The sequence below is a fragment of the Salarias fasciatus genome, chromosome 13 (genome assembly GCF_902148845.1).
Source record: "Salarias fasciatus chromosome 13, fSalaFa1.1, whole genome shotgun sequence".
NCBI classification, from domain to species: domain Eukaryota; kingdom Metazoa; phylum Chordata; class Actinopteri; order Blenniiformes; family Blenniidae; genus Salarias; species Salarias fasciatus.
This window is the reverse complement of record NC_043757.1, coordinates 689,840-716,525: the sequence shown is the minus strand read 5'-3', so window position 1 is coordinate 716,525 and position 26,686 is coordinate 689,840. Positions and strand designations below refer to the sequence as shown.

The 26,686-nt window shown below is 52.8% G+C and overlaps 1 protein-coding gene across 5 annotated transcripts; it reads right to left on the bottom strand.

Annotated features, from left to right (window-relative positions):
- Positions 1-7,511: 7,511 nt before the first annotated feature.
- entpd6 (ectonucleoside triphosphate diphosphohydrolase 6) lies at positions 7,512-25,389 on the bottom strand. 5 transcript variants are annotated; one of them, XM_030107346.1, is made up of 14 exons: positions 25,294-25,389; positions 24,479-24,761; positions 23,865-23,941; positions 23,335-23,478; positions 22,066-22,141; positions 15,852-15,887; positions 15,486-15,574; positions 15,008-15,084; positions 14,148-14,209; positions 12,250-12,348; positions 12,005-12,163; positions 11,258-11,314; positions 11,012-11,124; positions 7,514-7,855 (listed from the first exon to the last, which is right to left on the bottom strand). In XM_030107346.1, the coding sequence occupies exons 2-14, from the start codon at positions 24,705-24,707 to the stop codon at positions 7,772-7,774; spliced, it is 1,302 nt and encodes a 433-aa protein (XP_029963206.1). In that variant the 5' UTR covers positions 24,708-24,761; positions 25,294-25,389; the 3' UTR covers positions 7,514-7,771. The 5 variants fall into 5 exon arrangements, with proteins under 5 accessions (XP_029963209.1, XP_029963208.1, XP_029963206.1 ...); XM_030107345.1 differs by having other exon boundaries at positions 25,283-25,384; XM_030107347.1 differs by having other exon boundaries at positions 24,852-25,368.
- Between the last annotated feature and the right edge of the window lie 1,297 nt (positions 25,390-26,686).

Below are 26,686 nucleotides of genomic sequence, written 5' to 3'. Positions count from 1 at the left end.
ATGAACTGATGAACAGAGGATCCACAGCAGAGGCGTAATGTACGTCGGGTTGGTGGGTTCTGAAAACCCTCGGACCCTGTTGGGGTGAACTCCTGTCCCACCACCACACTGCCCAGGATTTATGTTTGTTTGTTTGTTTGTTTGTTTAACTCCGAGGCGGAATGAGCAGCAGCTGCTTCTCTCCAGCAGAGGCGCCGCTACTGGCTAGGGCCCCGAGCTGAAGGGGGCCCGGAGGGACGGCTGACATCAGTCAATTTCAATGACAAATTTAAGGCACTACACTAGATGCTGCAACGACAACGTGTCGAAAATCCCCCGCATGGGGCCCTTTAGAGTACTCCCCGGTTAGTTGCTAGAAGGGGGCCGGCGGAGAAGACGGCGGATATCAGCGACACAACTTGAAACCCCCCGGACACATTACAATGACACGTCTGGAACCCACCTAATGGGGCCCCACTGCTACCCGGCTAGCTTCAGCGTGCAGTCAGTGTTGCTAACACACTTTTTTCGGGTCAGGATCGAGTGTCTCGCTGTCGTTGTCGACCACCGCCGACATGTTTAGTTCACTTGAGACGCTCGCTAACTGGGAGCCACGCTAGCTGGGAGCCGTGCTGCTACCGCTGCTGCTGCGTTTATATGTTGGGGGGGGGGGCTGCAGGAGGGAGACGGAGCAGGGCGGAAGAACAGGAGCGGATTTTAAAATACACTTCAACACGTTTCAAGCGGCTCTAGATCCTCCATGCGATATTATCATGTGCGCATTTTGAACACAATATTGAAATTTCATTTTTTAATACCACGATTATCGTCAATACCGGTTTACCGCGACAGCCCTAATATATATATATATATATATATATATATATATATATATATATATATATATATATATATATATATATATATATACACACATATATGATTAATCGACCAAATGAATTGAAAGATTAATCGATTACTAAAATAATCGATAGCTGCAGCCCTACATGCATACCTGCAACAAAATAAATATAAATCATTTTATAAATTTGCAACTTAGGGTGGGCCATATAGCATAAGAAGATATACCAACCCAGACACAGAGCAGCAGATAGACAGAAACAGAACTAAACATGCACAACAAAATACAACACTTTAATTAAAAAAATTATTGTTGGATCCTGTTTTTGATCAGCATTTTACAAAATTGAAAATTAATGACCTGTTAAAACTTGTGAGGACCTGTTAAAATTTTCTGAGGACCTGCTGAAAAAATTTGGAGGGCCTGTTAAAGTTTGATGAATTTCATGCCCTGTAATATTAGCATTTGCAGTGTAAACATTTATTTATGAGCTCCGCCTTCGTCTCATAGACCCCCATGTTATCCGAAAAAGCGCCGGTGAGCTTCAGCCAGTCGAGTTCGAGCTTCCGCCTTGTCACTCAGCCAGAGAGCACGTCGCTCGCCCAGCAGAGGAGAGTTAGCTACAGCAGATATATCCACCGTCTGCTGAACGTCCACCGGAAACAGATAAACATGGAGGATGCTGCAGGACTGGAGGCTCTCATTTTGATACCACGGATAATCAGCGTGCACGATTAGAAGGGGCGTGGCTTGGTCGCTCAGAAAGCAGAGGGAGGGGGAACATCGAGACACTGGATTAAAAAAACTCTCATTCTTTCAAAACTCCGGAAACGAGCTTTAAGTTCAAAATAAAACACCTGAAGAACAGATTGACAGTATTAAAGCGAGGAGTCAGAGGAACGTCAGAGAACGCCAATGTCTCCAGAACACTGTGAAAAAATCATCTGAACATTTTATACTTAATCTATTACAGTCAGGGACGGCTGGTATAAATGAGCTAGCAGGGCTGAGCCCTCCCAGCACAAACAGACCGCTAACACAAAAAAGATGAGAAAATTATTTTTTAAATAACTCACAACAGATTGTTTCTAGATAAAACCAAAGGCAGCAGCAGCTCCAATCAGGCAAAAGGAAAACAGAATCTCTCTAAATGGGCTGGTTTTTTACAGCCCAGCAGAAACATTCATTTCCTTCTTGTAAGTGATTGACAGGCGTCATGTCCCGCCCCCCGTGGTTACTGAGCATTGTGGGCTAGCTTCAGTTAGCCCACAGCCGCTGACTTTTGACCAATAGCGGCGATTTACCGCAGCGGGGCTGCGAGTTGGAAGGAGGGAGAAAAGTTCAGCTCTGGCGGCGTCAGCAGGAAGCAGGTGGACTGTTTGCTCTGACTGATGCTCTTCACGCTGTCTGTCCAGACGGACTTCATCCAAAACCAGACTTCAGCGACATGGTGATTAACCTGTTTGCGTCCCAGAAAGGCGTCGATGTGAGCTTCTTTTCAGATCCGGTCGGCCCACGCTGACCTGTTGAAGGACTGACGCCTTGTTTCTGCTGAGTGAAGCGTGTCTGGCTACAAGTCACCAAGCAGCTGCAGCAGGCTGGCTGTGGGCAGTCTGAAGTTGGGTTGGAACACGTCTGTAGTGCGTAAACGTGTGTGTGTGTGTGTGTGTGTGTGGTGTGACAGAGAGAGAGAGAGAGAGAGAGAGTATAGTGTACCTGTAATTGATGGAACTGTGTGTCACAGCTGATGCTGCTTTTGCAGCTCTGTTAACTATTAATGGGTATTATGGAAGCATCTGTAGCCCCCCAACACATCCCCCCACCAGCCGCCGCTGGATACAACGCTACTCTGAATCGATGAGGGGAGAGTGGGGTAAGTAGTGCCAATTTTTACTTAAAGTGCCTTTTACAGAAGGGGATTACAGGAATGCCTGCAACTAAAATATGTTCATATAGTTCAGGATGCTGTGCATCCTGGGAGCAGTCACTGTGGATCTTAAATTAACTGTGTGAGAAATATAGCTTTGGAAAAAAAAGTGGTTTTGTGGCACAACTTACCCCAAGTGCGGGGTAAATTGTGCCACTAGTCAGAATACACTGGGGTAAATTGTGCCACTGATAACTGAAGTGAAAAAGATCATTTTAATATCACAAATGATAGTGACATATAAAAACAAGACAAATTCAATACAAAAGTACTTGTTTAATGCTTATTTAAAGTTTTAACATCATCAAAGGCCAATTTGCTTCAACAAGGCCCAGCGCCACATGAACACCTGCCAAGAACAAAATCCAAAATCCAAAATGAGCACCTGACTGCGTCTGCATGTCTTCACAGATTGGACCGACTGGACGTTCCACTGGTCACTGCTATCACCACGCTTTTATGGTGTGGGAAATGTTTTAAGCACATCACCTCCTTCATCATTCTCTCTAAATGTGAAGATGGACTTTCCATCAACAGGCCTCTCATAACTTTGCTTCAGAAACTTTGCACTGATCTTGTCACCTTCAACATTCTCCACCAAACCAACACAGTTATAGGAATTGGAGTTTTTACCTGCAAGCTTCACAATAACAAAGTCACAGCAGACAGCTCCTTGTCACCATCATCATCATCATCATCATCATCACTGCCACTATGGACATCATCGGCGGTGGTTTAGTGGGGAGAGCAGTCGTCTCACAATTGGGAGGTTGTTAATTCGACTCCTGTCTCCCTCATGTTGCAACCCCCAGCTGTGAGTGAAATAGCACCACTGCCTTGTGGTCATCATGGGACTGACAAAGGCTAAGAGAGACCCCCCCCCCCACCAGAAAATCCAGAGTTGAGCCCCACGTTGCGGCACCTTACTCCTCAAGAGGAGTTGGAGCTCTGTCTGTCTTGCTTTTGTATCTGCGTGACACGATGGATTTTGATCTGAAATTAAAGCTGCTGTAGGCAGGATTCTGCTAGTCAGTGCTAATTTTTCTGTGTTTTCTTTGGATTAAATGTTAGAGTATCATTGATAATCCTTTAGGAGTGTAGCATAACTGCTCTACTGCGAGGGTGCAGCGTTTCCATCTGTCTCTGTTCTGAGCTGAAAAGGAATCTCACAGCTCCAGGTATCTTTGACCAATCAGAAGAGCCCCTGAGGCTCTAACCGTGATTGGTCGTGGGGCGTTCGTCGCACGTTCTTTTGGGAGGGGCTTAACTTGCATGAGGGCGTGATGTCAGAGAAAACAGGACAGGATTGGCTGTGCTGGGTTTCAAATCGCCATCTTAGATGCGTCAAATCGCCATCTTATGGCGGAGATGTGGAATCCTGCCTACAGCACCTTTAAGAATGACTCATAGTTTTAGTGATCAAATGGAAGAATAAGATGTACAATAACAATAATATACAATAAAGTCATATATAGTAAATAATCATAAGTTGGGTTAAGTTGTGCCGCTGGCAGGTCCTTTGGCACAAATGACCCCAGGCCCACCATTTTGAAAAAAAATGCCTCCCCCAGCTGCTCTGAGCTAGCATCATGTTAGCTGTGCAGACTCATGATGGAGCTTACTAAAGCAATAAAACATGTGAAATGTTTTCAAAGTTTTCTATAATTGTTCAAACACAGCAATCAAAAAACCTTAACCATGGAAATTTTACTTTGGAGGGCAAAAACAGTTTTTTGAACTTAAATGTGCTTTCCTCTCCAGCCATGTGTCTCCCTTCTCTGCAAGATGAGCGGAATGGACGCCTCTTCAGAAACATGTGGTCACATGACCAACAGCTACTACGCTTTTCTAAATAATAGGGGTGGCACTACTTGCCCCTTGGCACAAATTACCCCGCTCTCCCCTACAGTTATAACTCTACTCCAGGGGTGGAAAGTAATAAATTACATTGCTGGCGTTCCTGTAATTGAGTAGCTTTTTTGTGTACTTATACTTTTTCAAGTACTTTTTAAAAAATGTAATTTTACTTTTACTGAAGTACAATTTCTTTAAAGTAATGTACTCTGGTAAATTTTACATGACAAACGTTACTGAGTAAAGAAAAAAGAAAGAAAAAAGAAAAAAGGCTGAAACAGAGAAGAGGAAACGCGTTCTGGAAATGAATCACAGGAGGGAGTTCGTTGGTGCGAGCAGAGACAGACGAAGGCGACCATGGAGGAGGCGAAGGCGTGGTGGTGGACGACCTGCAGAGGTCGAGGACACAGATACAAACCTGCAGAGCACGCCGGCGCCACGCGCTAGCATGTTGAGGTGAGTCATGTTTCTCGTTTCCTTTCTACAGTTAAACTGACACCGAACAGGCTAACTACATCCCAAAATAATGGATAGCATTGCTAATATATTGGAAGTAGCAACCTGTTGGACTTGGTACTGTAATGGAAGCTAGCTAGCTAATGCTGTTATTCGGCCAGCTAATCATGCGCGCAAGTTAGCTAGCCAGCCTGACGAGATCATATTACAGGTACAGCAGACATCCAGCAGCTGCTCTCTCCTCTGGTCTGTGCAGTCCAGCATGATTCGGCAGATTTTTAACTCTTTCACCGCCTTTGGTACGTTCCTGATACATGCAAATTTGCAAGCTAGTTGTTTAGCATCTGTCTTAACCCAATAATCCTGCGTCTGAGAAAGCATTACAATTCATGATGCAATCTTTTCATGAACGGACACTTTCTTCCCTCCGTTTTCCAAAATAACTTTGCTCACACTCCAGCAGACGGTGAAGGAGGCAGAAGGCCAGCCTCCATTGTTCTCTGCTTACATGCAAACGCCAAACCGCAGTTTCTTTAGAGCCTCCACTTTTAATTCTGTAGTGGGAGTCCTACATCTTTTCCATTGGCATCCTCAAAACGAATTAACAAATTATAATTGTTATATCTGTTCTTTTATTAGATCGTTATGTGAATCAAACTAAGACACATTGTGTGAATAAATTCATCATTTAGATCAGTTCCTCTTGTTTAATATTGTATATGTACCTCGTACTTCATATGTTTTTGTGACCAAATTTTGAGTTCTGATGCACAAATGCATTGGGTGTAGAAACATATCTATGATAAAATGCTGAGTATTTAATAAAGGCAGTGATTTACAGAGGAATGAAAATCTTTGTATATTTATGTTTTCAGAGGAGACATCCATCACAGCTGAAGGCCTTTGGTGACGGTGTGGCAACACGGAACCAACGCTGGAGCTCCAGAAACGCTGCCGAACAACCTGAACTGGACGACATGATGGCAGCGTAGGCAGACGTAGGCAGGCGTAGGCAGACGTAGGCAGGCGTAGGCAGGCGAAGGCAGACGTAGACAGATGTAGACAGGCGTAGGCAGGCGTAGGCAGGCGTAGGCAGACGTAGGCAGACGTAGACAGGCGTAGGCAGGCGTAGGCAGGCGTAGGCAAACGTAGGCAGGCGTAGACAGGCGTAGGCAGACGTAGGCAGGCGTAGGCAGGCGTAGGCAGACGTAGGCAGGCGTAGGCAGGCGTAGGCAGGCGTAGGCAGGCGTAGACAGGCGTAGGCAGGCGTAGGCAGGCGTAGGCAGACGTAGGCAGGCGTAGGCAGGCGTAGGCAGGCGTAGGCAGACGTGGGCAGGCGTAGGCAGACGTAGGCAGGCGTAGACAGACGTAGGCAGGCGTAGGCAGGCGTAGGCAGACGTAGGCAGGCGTAGGCAGGCGTAGACAGGCGTAGGCAGGCGTAGACAGACGTAGGCAGACGTGGGCAGGCGTAGGCAGACGTAGGCAGGCGTAGACAGACGTAGGCAGACGTAGGCAGGCGTAGGCAGGCGTAGACAGGCGTAGGCAGGCGTAGACAGACGTAGGCAGACGTAGGCAGGCGCGTGCCACAGGCAGAAGTGAACAAACTTGTCATGAGCCTCGTGTGGTGGACTCCATCATCCATAGTAGAGCGAGTTTATTTTTAGACAGTTCATGTATATAATTGAATTTGACTTCGGTCCAGCTCACAGAGGACCGTCTCCAGGACAGAGGACCGTCTCCAGGACAGAGGACCAGTCCAGGCAGTGTTCCGCAGTGTTCCGGGAAACCCAAGTGGAACACTGGAGGTTCCTGGGTTCTCCAGGTCCCGGTTCAGAAAGACGTGTCCAGGTCCAAGTCTCTGAGACGAGCGCTGTCCTGAAGTCCGGCTCCTGCAGCTGCAGGGACCGAACAGGACCACTGTCCCCCTGGTTCTGGAGGGTCCAAATGTGGTCCAGGGCTCAGCCCCGGATCTCCAAACCCACCAGCTGGTCCGAGACGCCTGCAGGACCAGGACCGTGTCCACCGTCCCCACCGTCCCCCACAGCAAAACCAGGACACTGCAGTCCGTCAAGCTTTATTTAGAAGGCAGGTTCACGGATCAGAACCAGGAGAACCCCCAAAACCAGGAGAACCCTCCCAAAACAGAAGAACCCCCCCAAAACAGGACAGAACCCCCCAAAACCAGGAGAACCCCCCCAAAAACAGGAGAACCCCCCAAAACCAGGAGAACCCTCCCAAAACAGAAGAACCCCCCCAAAACAGGACAGAACCCCCCAAAACCAGGAGAACCCCCCCAAAAACAGGAGAACCCCCCAAAACCAGGAGAACCCTCCCAAAACAGAAGAACCCCCCAAAACCAGGAGAACCCCCCCAAAAACAGGAGAACCCCCCAAAACCAGGAGAACCCCCCCAAAAACAGGAGAACCCCCCAAAACCAGGAGAACCCTCCCAAAACAGAAGAACCCCCCCAAAACAGGACAGAACCCCCCAAAACCAGGACAGAACCCCCGAGACCAGCGGCCCACTCAGAGTTCGAGTAGAAGAAACCTGTCTTCAGAGCAGAACTGGACCAGAACCCGGTCTGCAGTCCAGAACTCTCAGACAGGTTTGAACCCTGAACTGCAGCTTCAGGAGGTTCAGGGGGTTCAGGGGGTTCAGGGTCTTCAGGGGTCTTCAGGGGGTTCAAGGGGTCTTCAGGGGGGGTTCAGGGTCTGGAGGTACTGCAGGGCGGCTCCCAGGGCCCAGCTGGTCTCCACGTCCCCGATGGTCCGGGCCAGCTGAGGGACAGACAGACAGAGACATTAGAGGATGGTGGTCCGTCCAGCAGAACCAGCAGAACCAGCAGAACCGGTCCTGCTGGTCCTGCTGGACTCTAAGGAATCAGTCACTTCCTGTTGGTTCTGGGTGTGAAGGGTCATGTGGTGGACAGGTGGACTCTGAGGTTCTCTAACAGCAGAATGGGGGGCGGGGCTCCAGGTCCAGGTCCAGGTCCAGGTCATGGGACGTCCAGGCTTGGTGAACCGGAACCTCTAAAAACTGAACTGAAAAACTGAGTCATGTTTGGTGACCCCTCAGGGACCAGGGACCAGGGACCCTCCAGAGTCCCCGGCATCCAGTGGTGGGCCGTCAGGGCCTGCAAGGCCTTCTCTGCTGGTCTAAAAGGTATCTGAACTACAGACTGGTGTAAATTATATTTTGTCCATGAATACTTACTAAATGATTCCAAACGGTATGTTCCAGTTCCTTTCATAGTTTTCCCGTGGTCGCGCTGCTTCCAGACATGTTTTTTTCATATTAAATCATTTAACCAATCAGATTCCAGGCATCATCTGTTGCTAGGGTCAAAGAAATCTGCCTGAGGCCTTCACTGTCCGTTCTGATAGCCCAGTAAAGTAAAGTGAAGCGTCAAGCAGACAGTTTCTTCAACCAATCAGATTTCGAGTTGGCGACTCAGCGCCTTCTAGCTAGCTACACTAACAACAGCAGATCCAGGCCTTCTGATTTACATTCACCAAGAGATACAGTAGGGGGCGCTATGCACCTAAGTTGTTGGTCGCCTACCCGCAATTATTCCAAAGAAGAAGAAGAAGAAGGATCTGCTGATGGAACTGAAACACACGGATAATCTATATGACAGAGCAGTTGAGCTCTTTTTGAGGAAGGAAAGGAGGATGGATTTTGTTTACAAATAATGGGGATTCTGGTGAGTAAAATGTTCCTCTTTTCCTAAATAATATTGCTGTTTTATTAAGTTGTTGATGCTCATTGTATGTGCACAGATGTAGTAGGAGACTTGTGCTCTTCAGCAAAGGCATTTATTCTGGCTGCACAAGTATCTATCTGCTGTGCAACAACTCTTTATATGTACAGTATATCTGTATACTAAGATATTTTTATAGACATAAAATAGTTACTGAGAGGTGGGTTGGTTCAGGCAGATCTGTTCTGAAGGCCTTAGTGTGAAATGCACGGTCCGCCACTGCCGGCATCCCAGAGTCCCGGCCCCGGCGTCCCCGGCCCCAGCGTCCCCAGCCCCGGCGTCCCAGAGTCCTGGTGTCCCAGAGTCCTGGTGTCCCAGAGTCCTGGCCTCGGCCCTCAGTCCCCAGAGAAGCGGTTTGAACTGGATCCACAGGCCAGTCCAGCTTTCACCACCTCTGTCTTTGGTCTTTACTCTTGAACAGGTGGTTTTTCCTCTCCTCTGGGCTGGACGCTGCAGCGCCCCTAGAGACCAGAACCCTCTAGAGACCAGAACCCTCTAGAGACCAGAACCCTCTCCCGCTGCAGTCGGTCCAGAACTCTGCGGCTCCACTTCACCGACTAACTTCAGCAGCGGTGAACGAAGTGAAGCCAGCGCGGAGTGACGTGAGGAGGAGAGGAGCCGAGCGTTCAGCAGGTCTGACGTCTTCCTGGTGAACGCTCTGTGATGCAGATATTTCACTCTTTCCAACAGGTTGGTTTGAGAAGAAAAACGCTTAATTTTGGTGACCCCAGCAAACTTGCCAGACTACTTTCGTCTGGACCAAAACTGGACAGGATCTCCGCTCACTGGATGCTGTCAGGGGTCAGAGGTCAGGGGTCAGTCTGTGTGAATGAACAACACTGCTGACGGGGAGGCCGTACGGATTCATGTCAAAAATCCCGAACTATCCCTTTAAGATCCAGTTGTTTAAAGGAGGGGTTTTATTCGAAATCCACATTTCTGAGCTCTGTGTAGCTGTAGAGTCATTTCCTGTTAGCTGTAGAGTCATTTCCTGTTAGCTGTAGAGTCATTTCCTGTTAAACAGACTCATGGAGTCGTTTCAGAACCATCCAGCAGATCTGAGCCTGGATCCCTGAATCTCCCCTGGCGGCCATGTTGAGGCTGAAACGCTCGGTGCTGCACAGCTCCGCCCATAAAGCACAGCTCCGCCCATAAAGCACAGCTCCTCCTGTACAGCTGGCTGCCCCGCCCCTCTCCACTCTGAGGGGGCGTGTCTCTAAGCTGAGGAGCTTCTTAAAGAGACAGGGACTCATTTCCAGTGTCGGAGGCAGCCTGATGCGGAGGAACATGGATTTCAGTTGTTTTTGACTGGAGCAGCTTTCAGCCTCCAGACTGACTGATGCTGAAGGGCTAAAGAACACCTGATACCCCCCCTACCCCACCACCCCCCCACCTCCAGACCTACACTGCAGTGCTCTGAGGGCCGAGGGCCGGTCCCAGCTCCTGGTGCCTGAGACCAGAGACCAGATTTAAAGCCAGAGGGGACAGGGTCTTCTCTGTGGTCGGTCCTAAACTCTGAACGTTCTGCCCCCCAGGTCTGAACGGCCCCCGCTGAGGACTGTTAGAAGTCTGGTCTTCAGGCCCACTTGTGTTCTTGAACAGGGTCTGAGGTCCTCTGGGTCTTCAGTCTACTGAATGTTTGAGTTCAAGCTTTTAATTCATGTTTGATCCATTTCCTGGTTTTACTTCCTGTTTCTGCTCAGACTCTGCAGCTCGGTGGAGGCAGCGCCCGCTTTAACATGTGCTTCATAAGGAAAGTGGACTGGATTGGAACCGGCTCCAGGTCCAGGTCCAGGTCCAGGTCCAGGTAGGGAGGAAGCTGCTTCAGACTCTGGACCGTTTTCTTATAAAGCTTTGATTTCAGGTTGTTCTGAGTCTGGTTCTGCAGGAAGTCTCCTCTGGGCCTGGTTCTGCAGGAAGTCTCCTGTGGGTCTGGTTCTGCAGGAAGTCTCCTGTGGGTCTGGTTCTGCAGGAAGTCTCCTGTGGGTCTGGTTCTGCAGGGTCGGTTCGGTTACAGGGGGTTCTCAGCCTGCTACAGTGGAACAGTTCTACTGTGGTTCTCTATTTCTCTGCACAAATAAAGTAATAATTTAAAAGTAGACCTGAGATTCCAGACTAGGATCCAGTCCTGACCCTGTCCTGACCCAGACCGGCTCTTCAGGTCTGGACTCACCTTCAGCTGCTGGTCTGGCAGGAAGCCCAGCTGCTGGAGCAGGACCGAGATGTAGACCAGGTCCAGGCACAGGAAGGGACTGACAGGAGGACTGGAGGACAGACTGCTGCAGACTGAGGACAGAGGGACAGCAGGACAGTGGGACAGAGGGAAAGCGGGACAGCAGGACAGAGGGACAGTGGGACAACAGGACAGGTTATAGAAGCCTGCAGCTCCCGGTCTGGCCACACGGCGGCGCCAGCTCACCTGTCTGAGCAGCAGCTGTGTAATCCGAGACCCTGACGGTTCCTCCCAGCTGCTCATCTACACACACACACACACACACACACACACACACACACACACACACACACAGAATAAAGACTCTCCACCAGCAGTGTGTTCCAGATGAGAGGCTGAGCTGGAGGCTTCCTGCAGCTCAGCCCGGGGGTGTGTGTGTGTTTCTGTGTGTGTGTGTGTGTGTGTGTTTCTGTGTGTGTGTTTCTGTGTGTGTGTTTCTGTGTGTGTGTGTGTGTGTGTGTGTGTGTGTTTCTGTGTGTGTGTGTGTGTGTGTGTGTGTGTGTTTCTGTGTGTGTGTGTGTGTGTGTGTGTGTGTGTGTGTGTGTGTTTCTGTGTGTGTGTTTCTGTGTGTGTGTTTCTGTGTGTGTGTGTGTGTGTGTGTGTGTGTGTTTCTGTGTGTGTGTTTCTGTGTGTGTGTGTGTGTGTGTGTGTGTGTGTGTGTGTGTGTGTGTGTGTGTGTGTGTGTGTGTTTCTGTGTGTGTGTTTCTGTGTGTGTGTGTGTGTGTGTGTGTTTCTGTGTGTGTGTGTGTGTGTGTGTGTGTGTGTGTGTGTTTCTGTGTGTGTGTGTGTGTGTGTGTGTGTGTGTGTGTGTGTGTGTTTCTGTGTGTGTGTGTGTGTGTGTGTGTGTGTGTGTGTGTGTGTGTGTTTCTGTGTGTGTGTTTCTGTGTGTGTGTTTCTGTGTGTGTGTGTGTGTGCGTGCTGCGGGCTGCGTACCGACCAGGCGGAGGTCCACGGCTCGGTCGTAGTAATAGGAGAAGGCGTAGAAGTCCAGGCCGTCCAGCGGGGACGTCCTCCTCACCGTCCCATCCAGGACCGTCTCCACTCTGGACACGCAGGCCTGGTAGACCGTCCCGGTCCCGGTCCCGGTCCCCCCTGGAACACAGCCCACCACAGGGTTCCCGCCCGCTGCTGCTGCATGATGGGAAAACTCCGCAGCTCGCAGACCAATCACAGCTCACCTGCCGTCTGACCCCTGACCCTGTAGACCGCCTCTCCATGAGCCCAGCTGCCCACGTACCCTGGAGCCAGGCAGGGGCTGACCAGCTCTCTGCTGCCCCCTACACACACACACACACACACACACACACACACACACACACACACACACACACACACACACACACACACACACACAGGTTGGTGATGTTAGTCCCTGGGTTCTCGGGGTTCTCCGTGGCGTCATGGTTCTCTGCTCCTGGTACAGCTTGCTCATGTGTTCATAAGAAAAAATAAGTCTCTTGACTTAGGCCTGGTTCTGCAGGGTCCTCCTCTGAGCCTGGTTCTGCAGGGTCCTCCTCGGGCCTGGTTCTGCAGGGTCCTCCTCGGGGCCCGGTTCTGCAGGGTCCTCCTCTGAGCCTGGTTCTGCAGGGTCCTCCTCTGGGCCTGGTTCTGCAGGGTCCTCCTCGGGGCCCGGTTCTGCAGGGTCCTCCTCTGAGCCTGGTTCTGCAGGGTTCTCCTCTGAGCCTGGTTCTGCAGGGTCCTCCTCTGGGCCTGGTTCTGCAGGGTTCTCCTCTGGGCCTGGTTCTGCAGGGTCCTCCTCTGGGCCTGGTTCTGCAGGGTTCTCCTCCTCTGGGCCTGGTTCTGCAGGGTCCTCCTCTGGGCCTGGTTCTGCAGGGTCCTCCTCTGGGCCCGGTTCTGCAGGGTCCTCCTCTGGGCCTGGTTCTGCAGGGTCCTCCTCTGGGCCTGGTTCTGCAGGGTCCTCCTCTGGGCCCGGTTCTGCAGGGTCCTCCTCTGGGCCTGGTTCTGCAGGGTCCTCCTCTGAGCCTGGTTCTGCAGGGTTCTCCTCCTCTGGGCCCGGTTCTGCAGGGTTCTCCTCCTCTGGGCCTGGTTCTGCAGGGTCCTCCTCTGAGCCTGGTTCTGCAGGGTCCTCCTCGGGCCTGGTTCTGCAGGGTCCTCCTCGGGGCCCGGTTCTGCAGGGTCCTCCTCTGAGCCTGGTTCTGCAGGGTCCTCCTCTGGGCCTGGTTCTGCAGGGTCCTCCTCGGGGCCCGGTTCTGCAGGGTCCTCCTCTGAGCCTGGTTCTGCAGGGTTCTCCTCTGAGCCTGGTTCTGCAGGGTCCTCCTCTGGGCCTGGTTCTGCAGGGTTCTCCTCTGGGCCTGGTTCTGCAGGGTCCTCCTCTGGGCCTGGTTCTGCAGGGTCCTCCTCTGGGCCTGGTTCTGCAGGGTCCTCCTCTGGGCCCGGTTCTGCAGGGTCCTCCTCTGGGCCTGGTTCTGCAGGGTCCTCCTCTGAGCCTGGTTCTGCAGGGTTCTCCTCCTCTGAGCCTGGTTCTGCAGGGTTCTCCTCCTCTGGGCCTGGTTCTGCAGGGTCCTCCTCTGGGCCCGGTTCTGCAGGGTTCTCCTCCTTTGGGCCTGGTTCTGCAGGGTCCTCCTCTGGGCCTGGTTCTGCAGGTCCCCCTCTGGGAGCAGGTCCTGTTGGAACCTGGTGTGTTTGGGGTCAGGCTGCAGTGCGTCTGGATCCTGCTAGAGGGCGCACTTCTCACGTGAACCCAGGAGGAGGAAGCTTTCGTTCAGCCGCAGCGCCGAGACGAGGACGCCGTCACCAGAGAGACGGCTGAAGACAGACCAGCAGGGACCAGAGACGCTAAAGACCGGGTCTGCTGGTCTGCTGGAACCAGATCAACACCGCTGGACTAACGCAGGATTCTCAGCAGGACGGCATCAACTACAGAAATAAACTTCATAAAAACCAAAGCGGTGAGGACGTCCCCGTCCACACAGCTCCTGGACGTCCCCGTCCACACAGCTCCTGGACGTCCCCGTCCACACAGCTCCTGGACGTCCCCGTCCACACAGCTCCTGGACGTCCCCGTCCACACAGCTCCTGGACGTCCACACAGCTCCAGGTCCAGGGACAGGCTCACCTGCTGAGTGTCCTCCGCCCAGGACGTCCAGCCGAGTTGACATGAGACCCAGACCCAGGTAACTGCAGAGACAAGAAGCACACCTGAGTCTCACCTGACTGGACGGGCGAGGAGACGAGGAGACGAGGAGACAAGGAGACAAGGAGACATGGAGACATGGAGACATGGAGCCGTCACAGAGCTGATCTCTGCCCACAGGTTTTCTGGTCGGTGGACCGGACCAGGACGGTGGACCGGGCCAGGACGGTGGACCGGACCAGGACGGTGGACCGGACCAGGACGGTGGACCGGGCCAGGACGGTGGACCGGACCAGGACGGTGGACCGGGCCAGGACAGTGGACCGGATCAGAGAACTTGGTGTCAGACGCTGTAGATTCTGATTTGACCCTGAAGTCCGGCTGGTGGTCCTGAAGACGGTCCTGATCAGACCTGATCTGTCCCACCAGACATCCTGGAATCCAACATGGCCGCCACTGACAGTGTCTTCTGAGGAAACGGGAAGAGGACAGTCTGGCTGAGCTGAGCCGTCCACCATCAGGACAGGGTCTGGCCCTGCAGCCGGACTCCTCAGGTCTTCATCAGGTCCAGCTGCTGGACTGGACGGAGGAGGACAAGATGTCTCCGTATCCAGAGGTCCAACAGCACCGTCCCCCCAGAGAACAGTCCACCGTCTCCCCAGAGAACAGTCCACCGTCCCCCCAGAGAACAGTCCACCGTCCCCCCAGAGAACAGTCCACCGTCTGTCCCTAGATCAGGAACAGTGGATCCTGGTCGTCTTTAAAGCCTGGAGACCAGAACGATCCCAGCTCTGCAGCAGACACCTGTGTGTGTGTGTGTGTGTGTGTGTGTGTGTCAGCACCTGTGAGTGTAGACAGTGTGTGTGATGTTGAACATCTGGAAGGACAGGAGGACGTCGTTGGACATCTGGACGCTTTTCTGTGAAGAAACAAGAAGATTCCAGCTGCTGCAGGTCCTGGACTGGACCGTCCTGTCCTGGTCTGGACTGGACTCTCATAGCTTCACTTCCTGGCAGGACTCCTGGTTCCTCTGCTGGTCTTCAGAGACCGGACTGGACCTTCAGAGCCGGACTGAAGCGGTTTCAGACCACTGAGTTCACATCAGGACCACACAGCACCCTGCTCTCCAGCTGGACCTGCTGGACTTTTGACTGAAACGGCTCCAGTCCAGCAGAGGACCACGAGGACCGAGAGGACCAAGAAGACCGCTGAGTCTGACTGACGGCCCCCCCCCCCCCCTCTCTCTCTCTCTCTCTCTCTCGCTGTAAACACACCACCACTCTGGCAGTCGGAGCCCCGCCCCCCGACCCCTGACCTCACCTGGTCTGGAGGACTGAAGGTGATCTGAGTGGATCCTCCGCCCAGGTCCAGGATCCCCACGGTGCCGGATCCCGGGCCCTGCAGGCCGCCTGAGGGTGGAGGCCGGAGACAGAGGTCAGGGGTCACGAGGCGCCCTGGTCCTGAGCGGGCTCAGAGGCCACGCCCCGGTCCTGAGCGGGCTCAGAGGCCACGCCCCGGTCCTGAGCGGGGTCAGAGGCCACGCCCCGGTCCTGAGCGGGGTCAGAGGCCACGCCCTGCTTCAGGCTGCTGAGGGTGTGTGTGTGTGTGTGTGTGTGTGTGTGTGTGTGTGTGTGTGTGTGTGAGGGTGTGGGGGGGACGGGCGGGACGAGGGACGGAGTGTCTCACCAGTCAGGAAGTTGACGGTCACCCAGGCAGAAATCCCTGCAGAGACAGAGACACACTCCATCAGTGGGCGGAGCCTCCCATGACGGCCGGGCGCCGCCGTGACGGCCGGGCGCCGCCGTGACGGCCGGTGACGGCCGGGCGCCGCCGTGACGGCCGGTGACGGCCGGGCGCCGCCGTGACGGCCGGTGACGGCCGGGCGCCGCCGCCCCGTCAGAACAGGATGGAGAAAGGGAGTAGCGGTGATCTGATTGAGGTCAGCTGAAAGAATATTTGCACTCAGCGGCATTAGAGCCTTTTAGCAGTGACCTCTGACCTCTGCTGCCGCCCGCCTCACACAGACGGCATCATGGGAGCTTTGGCGTAAAACTCTGAGCCGCGGCGCTAAGAAGCCTTTTCCAAACAAACCAGGCGGCGAGCGGCGACTCAGCGCTCCATTAACAATAAGTCTCTGGAGCCTAATCCGCCGGCGGTCGCCTCCGCCACGCCGCCCGATCTGGACCTGGATCTGGACCTGGATCTGGACCTGGATCTGGACCTGGATCTGGAAGGACCAGCCGGACCAGGGTGTCCATTAGGGCGAGGCCGCCGCCACTGATCAGCACCAGACTTTATAGACCAGGAGCAGCTGGTCCCTCAGAGGGAGGAGAGAGAGTCCAGCTCCAGGAACCCCGGGCAGATGATCCCCCCCCCCCCAGATTAAGCCCCACCTCGTCCCACATGGACATAATTGCTTGTATGAACTACTTTAAAAGGATTGGATTACAGGACGCCTTCAAACACACAGCTATGGTCCACTGCAGGACCACAGTCCACCGCAGGACCACGGTCCACCGCAGGACCACGGTCCACCACCGCAGGACCACGGTCCACCACCGCAGGACCACGGTCCACCGCAGGACCACGGTCCACCGCAGGACCACGGTCCACCACCGCAGGACCACGGTCCACCGCAGGACCACGGTCCACCACCGCAGGACCACAGTCCTCCACCACAGGACCACGGTCCACCGCTGGACCACGGTCCACCGCTGGACCACGGTCCACCGCTGGACCACGGTCCACCGCTGGAGCAGCTCTTGGCCCTCTTTATCAAACGGTGGAGCGGCGGGATCCGGGCGTTCGCCCGCCGTACGGCCACGAGAGACGGGTTGATGGTGACGGTTGGACAGGCGGTGTCTCTCAGCTTCAGTCGGGGCGGAAAAACCTGGCGGAGCGTGAAAATAATCACAGAGCAAACCTCAAACGTCACCAAGCAGAAGCAGCTCAGTCAGGACTGGTTAAAAAGTAAAAATGAAAAAATGAAATGATGCCCTGACAGAATATCTAATAAAAGCCCCCCTTGTGGGGTTAAAGAAGGATTTTTGACTTTCAGTAACTCCGCTGGTCCGTCACAGCGCGAGAAGACGAGCAGCTGCTTCAGACCAGCAGGGGGCGCTGCTGGTCAGCCCAGAAAAGGTGTGACTTTATTTTGGCCTGTGTGGTTTTACACAATATTGCACTGGCTGATGGAGCCGACATGTAAACCAGCAGAGCCTCCACTGGGTCTGGACGGAGGAGACAGGACCTGCAGGACCAGGAACCAGCAGAGCCTCCACTGGGTCTGGACGGAGGAGACAGGACCTGCAGGACCAGGAACCAGCAGAGCCTCCACTGGGTCTGGACGGAGGAGACAGGACCTGCAGGACCAGGAACCAGCAGAGCCTCCACTGGGTCTGGACGGAGGAGACAGGACCTGCAGGACCAGGAACCAGCAGAGCCTCCACTGGGTCTGGACGGAGGAGACAGGACCTGCAGGACCAGGAACCAGCAGAGCCTCCACTGGGTCTGGACGGAGGAGACAGGACCTGCAGGACCAGGAACCAGCAGAGCCTCCACTGGGTCTGGACGGAGGAGACAGGACCTGCAGGACCGCTACTGACATGTAAATAGACTCTAAAGTTTAGTAAACGATGTATTTAATCCGTGATGTGGTTCCGGCAGCCTGGAAAACACGTCAGCTCTGGGCTGAAGGGAGACTGGACCCAGACAGAGGACGCTTCCTCCAACATTTTATTCAGACTTCGAGAAACTGTCTTTCATGTAAGCAGCGCCGCCCCGGGGGCCTCAGCAGGGGGGGCCACCAGCCAGTTTGGGCCCCATGAAAAGAAAGATAGGGTCACTGAGGGTTTTCAAGCCGGACCGTTGAGACGTAGATGTGATCCAGACAAGGGCGTCAGTTTGTTTTGAAAAGTCGGGGGGACAACTAGCTACTGGCAAAAAGTGACTTTGGAGCTGTGCGTGTGCACGTGTGTGAGCGTGCATGTGTGTGCGCGCACATATAAAAAGACTGAGAGTATATGCGTTCACTCACCACAGCTGAGGACTCGCTTTAAAAGAAAGGCGCACCGTGGTTCTTCTTCTGGACAAACTTTTCAATGACTTTCATTCATTTTGATTTCCGACCACTAGCTTTAGCTTTAGCTTTAGCTTTAGCTTTAGCAGCGCCGAACTGTCACGTCTCCCTGTCAGTCTCTAATCAGGACCCGCCCACATCAGCAGCAGCCAATCAATAATAGATAAATAAAAATTGCTGGGTCTCATTGAACGCAGCACAGATATTTCAGATGGTCTTAAAGAAATTATAACATTTTACCTGCAGTCCTTTATGTTGACTCCTGGTGGCGCTGTGCTCCACCTGCCTCTAATGACCAGTCACCACTGCTTTGAGTCGTGCTTGAGAATGTGACTCTAACTGACTTTGTTTTGGTATGGCTGCTGAGAATTATTTCACATTGTAGGCAATTGCCATGTTTTGAAAAAAAAGCCTCTGGCCTGAAACTTTAACCCAACTGTGTTGAACTTCCTGTTGAAATCAGCTCCATGTCAGATACATCAGCTCCCTGTCAGCTGGATTTACAGCTCAGAGAGAACACAGAAACAAACCCCTGAACTCTATCATCACTAATAGGAACGAGGTTAAAGCATTTCCAGAATAAAAGAATAAACCTCGGCTCACTGGAGGACAGCTGGAGCTACATCAGACCACAGGCTGTTAGCAGAACATGTTATATCTGTGACTGGATGAATCTTGACTTCAAGCCTCACCATCCATCCCACTCAAATAGAACATTTCACTCAGAGTAAATGGAAAATTTACAAAAACAGTCAGGCAGCCACAGCAGAAACACAATGATCAGTCTGATGACTCTTTGTCAACTTTGCCACAAAAACCTGGTGAATCAGCAGAAGATGAACAACATGAAGCCTTATTGTCTGACCTTTGTTTTTGAGAGGTTGGAAACATTTATTATCATTATTATTAGCTTTAATTATTGGAGCAAAGCTCTGACGTGACCTCTTCCTCTCCTGCTCTCTGGTGTTTCATGGAAGGTTTGACTCTGCTGTGCTGCGTTCACTGCCTCCTGTACAACCTGCGTACGGCCAGTCACTCTGTTTCCTTCTCTCAGTAACACAATCTGAGGAAAGATCTGATCACAAATCAACATGTCAGAAAGAAAAAAGCAGCCGACATCAGAGGAGACAGTCTGTTAATCCACAGAATCTCCATCAGACGTCCTCAGATAGCTTTAGACTGATCAAGCGAATGAACCAACTCCACACACACTGACATGTCTTCGTCCTGGTAAAGACGCTCCAGAACCATTAAAGAAATATATCAAAATACTAACTGAACCATCGACACAAGAACAAACACTACTGAACATCCAGGGTGTGTCAGACAGAGAACCATCAGTCTCAGGAGGGTTTTCCAGGATTTTATTTGTCCAGGAGCAGAGATCAACAGAAACAAACACAGAGCTGCAGAGCAGGTGACTGAAGAGGCGACGTCTGAAAAAGAAAGAATAAAACCACAGTTAGTGAGGTGATCTCCCAGGTTACTGATTACTAGTTACAACGGAAGTGCAGTGTGTATTTATCTGATCAGGAGACCCTGGTGCTGGAGGTCCCAGTGGAGACCCTGGTCAGACCCTGGTGCTGGAGGTCCCAGTGGAGACCCTGGTCAGACCCTGGTGCTGGAGGTCCCAGTGGAGACCCTGGTCAGACCCTGGTTCTTGCTGGAGGTCCCAGTGGAGACCCTGGTCAGACCCTGGTGCTGGAGGTCCCAGTGGAGACCCTGGTCAGACCCTGGTGCTGGAGGTCCCAGTGGAGACCCTGGTCAGACCCTGGTCCGGCTCTAGCTGGAGGTCCCAGTGGAGACCCTGGTCAGACCCTGGTCCGGCTCTAGCTGGTGGTCCAGTGTTCTCTTGTGAAGCAGAGAGACGCCTCAGGCTCTGCGGCGTCTGAAGACGAGGCTCTGCTCCAGGATGTCCCAGGAGAGGCTCAGCAGTGTGGCTGTCTGCCATGTCCACAGAGACCAGCTGGGAGGACGGACAAGGAGGACAGATGTCATGTCTTCATTAGTGCTTCAGAGCGGCAGGACGATGGTTTTGGGCACTTTTAAAAATGCAGATGTTACCTTGTAGCCTAGAACTCTGGACCTGTAGGACCTCCAGTCCTCACAGCTGCTGTCCTGTTGGGGACAAAGGACAAAGGACAGTGTCTGAGTCTGTTCAGCTCTGTTTTCTATGTTCAGTGTTAAATGTCCAGCGAGCTGTGAACCAAGGGGCAGGCATCTCTAAATATTAAAAAAACAGTCTTCACTAAAGTGTGCACATTTAAACCTATCTTAAAATAACTTGTTTCCTTCATTAATTAAAGATCTTCGATGCATTCTTCTTCATTACAGTTCAATAGAAAAATATAAAACTCATCCCTATTCACATCTTTCAATAAAACTCGCATTTCTTTTTAATCAAAAGCAGCAGGTCCGACAGGGACGATCAGTATGTTCCTGATGATGAAGTTTAGCTGAGGTTCTATCAGAATGAGGCCAAACAGCCTCAAAATGTTGCTGTTAGCATGTTGACTGTAAAGTTCTTCAGGTCATTTCCACTTTTCAAAACTAACTACCGCCTCTTGTTTCTAACCTGGATAATCACAGCGTTAAACTAGCAACCAAGTCTTCAAACTCACCACAGGAGCTGCAGGAGACAGAGCTGCTCTGTGTGGAGCTTCACTGGAACAGACGCTCATTCAGAGCAGCAGCACGTGAGTCTCTGCTGCCACCGGATGGTGCGTTCAGGAGCGTCGGAATGTTCTAAACTACTGAAAATAACCGGGGTTACAATGGCTGCACGTGAAGGATTTGTGTGTGGTGGAGAAAAAAAATACCCCTGGCAAAAAGTGGGGGGGACACGTCCCCCCCGCCCCCCCCAAACTGACGCCTATGGATCCAGACTTCCTTATATGGTCATGCTGAGACCCGGCCCTGGTTCTCTGTGCCTGGTGTGTGTGTTGGTGTTAGATCCAGAGAACAGGGCTCCTAGAAGATGTTTACTTGGACATCCTGGAAAGGCAGTTTTATTTGGCTTTCCTGAAGACGAAGTCGCCAGGCAGCAGTGGGAATTATTTCTTTTTCCGGGTCAGAAGAAGACAAATCCTCCAGTCTCTGTCTGCCGACGGCATTTTGCACGGCGCCGTTTTGCAGAAGCGGTGAGTTAGAACTTTTCAGTGTCCTGTGTTTATTCTGTTAGCTATAAAAGTTATTTCAGATGGTAAGGTTGGGCGCTCCACGGAATCATCAGCTGATAGGGGAATAGCGCAAAAAGTTAGAATCACCACCAACGTCCGAAATTAACAGCCGCCAGCGGCAGATGAATTTTCTGTTTGGCGAGTGAATAGCGGGGTTATCTGCCACACGGGGCAAGGGGGGAATGTTTTCTACCAATAAGCCTTTGGGACGCAAAGCGTGGGATCACTGCAAGCTGAAAGGAAAACACAGTGCAGCCTGTCTGTGGTGCTTCGGAGCTATCCTAGCATCGTGTGCTACACCAAGACGTAGCAGGTTTCCTGTCAGAGCAGCGTCGCTGCAGCAGGTCAGTGAGACACAACCGTCCTGAGGGTTTCTGCCAGACCGTTTCAGTCCGGGCGCCCGGCCCGCGCTAAACTCTGCAGCGCCGCACAAAGGTCAGGGGGAAAATAGCGCCGCGTCTGCGGCTAATTAGCAGTTGTGCACCGCGGAGCAGCGGCGGCGGCGCTTGGACAGACTGGAAAACCAGGACAAGGTCTGTCTGTCCTCAACTGAAGCACTGAAACAAAGCATTCTGTCTCTCAGCCCCCCTGGAGGACCCCGTCCCCCCCCGGAGGACCCCGTCCCCCTGATGCAGCTTCTTACCTTCATCCTGTCCAGTCATGATGGACACGCTGTCCTCTGTGGACATGAAGGGAGACTTCTGGAAGAGCGCCCTCACCTGGAAACAAGCAGAACCACAGCGGCTTCAGACAGAAGACAACAGACCGCTGGACTGAGACATGGTCCCTCAGCAGAACCCTGGAGGCCCCACGGCCCCGCCGGAGGACGTCAGGACCAGGGACCTCAGGACTGCAGAGACTGTCCAGGTCTCAAAGGAAGCCTCTTTAACGGACCTCTTCCGGACTCATTTCATCATGTCGGTGTTTCTCGTCTTTCTCTTCTACTCAGAGTTTCGTTTCTTTGATGCAGGGTTTGTTGGACGGTCCTCAGCAGCTCTGGTCCTGCTGCTGGACACCGTGCCCCCGGCCCCGCCGAGCTGGGGGGGCTGATGTGGACTGACCCGTCTGTCGGGGTGGAGGGGCCGGGTACCGGGGCCCTCAGAGGTCCCGGCCTGGGACTCCCTCTCTCTCTGCTAGCTAACAGCTAGCTAACAGCTAGCAGTATGCTAGAGGTCCCGAGACTGGTTCCACCTGCTGAGACTCCAGAGACTGAAGGACTGACGGAGTCTTTAGTCTTTAAACCCTGGAGGAGTCTTTAGTCTTTAAACCCTGGAGGAGTCTTTAGTCTTTAAACCCTGGAGGAGTCTTTAGTCTTTAAACCCTGGAGGAGTCTTTAGTCTTTATACCCTGGAGGAGTCTTTAGTCTTTATACCCTGGAGGAGTCTTTAGTCTTTAAACCCTGGAGGAGTCTTTAGTCTTTATACCCTGGAGGAGTCTTTAGTCTTTAAACCCTGGAGGAGTCTGACCGGCTGACATGTGACCTGATCTACAAACTGCTTAAGACAGATTTTCTGGAATGTAAAAGAATATTGAAATGTGTGTTTTAGATGTCCGTGTCCCTCCCGTCCCTCTGTCTCAGTGGACCGTCTCCCTCCTGTCCCTCTGTCTCAGTGGACTGTGTCCCTCCCGTCCCTCCGTCTCAGTGGACAGTGTCCCTCCCGTCCCTCCTTCTCAGTGGACCGTGTCCCTCCCGTGTCTCTGTCGCAGTGGACCGTGTCCCTCCCGTCCCTCCGTCTCAGTGGACCGTGTCCCTCCCGTCCCTCTGCCTCATTGGACCGTCTCTCTCCCGTCCCTCTGCCTCATTGGACCGTGTCCCTCCCGTCCCTCTGCCTCATTGGACCGTCTCCCTTCCGTCCCTCTGCCTCATTGGACCGTGTCCCTCCCGTCCCTCTGTCTCAGTGGACCGTCTCACCGTGTCCAGCAGCTGTCCAGCCTTGTCTCCAGGCAGCAGTCTCAGGCCGGCCGTGGCCTTCAGGACCACCGGAGTCCTGCTCCACATGGAGGACGGAATGCTGGACCGGGCCAAGTCCAGGAGGGCCAGAATCCCAGAGGAGCACTGAGAGGAGAGGAGGAGGAGGAGTCAGGAGGAGAGGAGGAGTAGAGGAGGAGGAGGAGTCAGGAGGAGGAGGAGGAGGAGGAGGAGGAGGAGAGGAGGAGGAGGAGGAGTCAGGAGGAGGAGGAGGAGGAGGAGGAGGAGGAGGAGGAGGAGGAGGAGTCAGGAGGAGGAGGAGGAGGAGGAGGAGGAGGAGAGGAGGAGGAGGAGTCAGGAGGAGGAGGAGGAGGAGGAGGAGGAGAGGAGGAGGAGGAGAGGAGGAGGAGGAGGAGGAGAGGAGGAGGAGGAGGAGGAGAGGAGGAGGAGGAGAGGAGGAGGAGGAGGAGGAGAGGAGGAGGAGGAGAGGAGGAGGAGGAGAGGAGGAGGAGGCGTCTCCTCTGGAGCTTCACCTTCTCTGGATCATCAGCATATGAAGAAAGTCCTGGTTGGATGGAGCTGAAGGTCTCCTGCTGCAGGGACGGAGCTGCTGGAGGGACGGGAGGACAGGAGGGGACATGAGGGACAGGAGGGACAGGAGGGGACATGAGAGACGGGAGAGGACAGGAGGGGATATGAGGGGACATGAGGGACAGGAGGGAGGAGGAGGAGGAACACTGAACAGCTGCAGTATGCCATCAGGCAGTGTGCCGCCCTGCCATCAGGCGGTGTGCCGCCCTGCCGCCGGGCGGCGCCCTGCCATCAGGCGGTGTGCCGCCTTGCCGCCAGGCGGCGCCCTGCCATCAGGCGGTGTGCCGCCTTGCCGCCGGGCGGCGCCCTGCCATCAGGCGGTGTGCCGCCCTGCCGCCAGGCGGCGCCCTGCCATCAGGCGGTGTGCCGCCCTGCCGCCAGGCGGCGCCCTGCCATCAGGCGGTGTGCCGCCTTGCCGCCGGGCGGCGCCCTGCCATCAGGCAGTGTGCCGCCTTGCCGCCGGGCGGCGCCCTGCCATCAGGCGGTGTGCCGCCCTGCCGTGCCGCCCTGCCGCCAGGCGGCGGGCGCCTTGCTGGGTCATGTGATGTGTCTGTACCTCTGCTCTTCATCTGGAACTTGAAGACGTGGACTCTGGTCCCAGTGCTCCCGGCATCGAACATGACGCCGTACTGGAGGCCGGGCCGGTGGGAGCGCTGGCGCTGTGGGAGGGGCCGGGCGGCCGCCGCCCCGGGGGGGCCGGAGGAGTAGTGGTGTCTGAGGACCAGGAGGTAGGCCAGGAGAACGCCCCCCGAGACCAGACCTCCAGCCAGCCTGGCCCTCCTCATCCCTCCTCATGCTGTGCAGCGGCAGGCACTGCAGACCAGGGTCCGGCCGGGGGGCTGCACATCGGACAGGACACCGGTTTGAGCACGTCTCAGCAGAGGACAGACATCATGGACAGGAAACAGGAAACAGGAAGCAGGACTGACTCCAGCTGTGCTTCGTCTCCATGTGCAGAGACAGGTCACCAGTGAGGGCTCACTCCACAGCAGCCCCCGAGTGTGAGTGAGTGAGTGAGTGAGTGAGTGTGTGTGTGTGTGTGTGTGTGTGTGTGTGTTGACACTGACTACAACTGAAACATTAAACCACGTTCCGCTGCAGCTCCAGAGCGAACCTCTGCCTCCGCGTCTGTTTTCACATTAATGACAGAATTTAATTTAATGGAGAGAAAAGTCGATCAAGCCGCCATGAAGCTTTTCCTGGACGGAACTCCGGACGCAGCTGCTTCCGGAAGCTAACTGTTAGCAGAGGAAGCTAGCAGAAGCCAGCTGGCCGCAGAAATGTGTTGAAACTAAACACGCGTGAAAAAAATCCTGAAGTTTACAAACCGGACGGCAGCGGAACCTTAGCGGAACCTCACCAGAACCTCACCAGAACCTCAGCGGAGCATGTTCTGAAGTGTATCTTTCTTATTCCAACTTCATTCTCCGAAACACTTCCGGGTATTTCAGCTGTTTCCGGCGTCGGTCAGTGACGTCGCGGAATACGCGCCGGAGGACGTCAAAATCAAATCACATGAAAAATATTCAGTTATTAACCATCGTAATTAAATACACACATTAAATATTTTTACTCTGTTGTTTCCTGGATTTTTCTCACGTTTCTACATCAGTGATTCTCACAGACCGAAGCTACACAACAGGATGTTCAGATAGTCCATCGTTCTGTCTGTTGTTGGTGGTGGTGGTGGTGTTACTGTAAGTTTTAAATACTTAAAACGTTATATAATGGTATTTTTTGGAAATAAAAAGATGACAGAAAAAAACTTTTTAAAGGAATAAATAACCACATTTGAATCAAGCATCAGAAACTGGCCCAAGATTACTGTATTCAGTTTATTGTTAGATCAAGATCTTGAAATAAAACCCGAATGATAAAATGCAAATTTAAAATGCATGCGGATTGAAAATGAAAGCATATATTCCTAAAATTACCTGCCATAATTCTCTTTAATCCGGATGGTAGATGTGCTGGACACAGTTTGAGCCTGTGCTGCTGATTGTGCTGAAATTGTTTGGCCTCACACTGATCAGAGTTGCCCTCCGCAGTTTAAACTACGTCTGATCAGCAATACAGGAAAAAAAATTCTTATTGTTGTTTTGCAGCTTCAGAGTTTTTACAGATTATAAATCACAACATCAGTTTGAGTGAAATGAACAGAAGAGATTAGTGTGTGTGTGTGTGTGTGTGTGTGTGTGTGTGTGTGTGTGTGTGTGTGTGTGTGTGTGTGTGTGTGTGTAATGTATGTAGTATGAGCAGATTGATTGATTTAATCATCTTCAGATTAAGGTCTCTTATTCTTTTGGCTGCCCTAAGCTTTTTATCTTCATCCTTCATGTGTTCATCATTCACTTCATTTCACTCCAACCCATCCAGCATGTGTCACGGCTCCAGCGGCGGCGGTATCCCGCCTCCTCTGACCGTCACGCTGCTGTGTTGACTTCTGAGTCTGGTGTCAAGGATTCCTGTTTTGATGTAAATGTTTACTTCAGTAAAAGTGAGTTTCGTCTCGTTCTTGGACCTAAGCTTTACTTCTTATTGTCTCATGCTAGCTGTTGCCAAAGCTGTCCGTCCCTGGGAGAGGGATCCCTCCATACTGTGGTTCTCCCCAAGATCTCTTCTTCTCCCACTGGGTTTCTGGAGTTTGTTCTTGCCGGATGTGAGGGTCTAAGGCGGTGGTTGCTTCGTTTTGTCTCATTACTGTGAATTTAACATATTAACATTATGCTTATTCACTGTTTTTATTTTTACCGACCAAAGTAAC

What these genes read in the sequence shown, in the direction of transcription:
- entpd6 (XM_030107346.1), bottom strand. Translation starts at nt 24,707, where the DNA reads ATGAGGAGGGCCAGGCTGGCTGGAGGTCTGGTCTCGGGGGGCGTTCTC. An exon ending in GGTCAGGGGTCAGACGGCAG is followed by an intron (nt 12,164 to 12,249) that starts GTGAGCTGTGAT and finishes GCTGTGTTCCAG; the next exon opens with GGGGGACCGGGACCGGGACC. An exon ending in CACAGCTGCTGCTCAGACAG is followed by an intron (nt 11,125 to 11,257) that starts GTGAGCTGGCGC and finishes CTCTGTCCTCAG; the next exon opens with TCTGCAGCAGTCTGTCCTCC.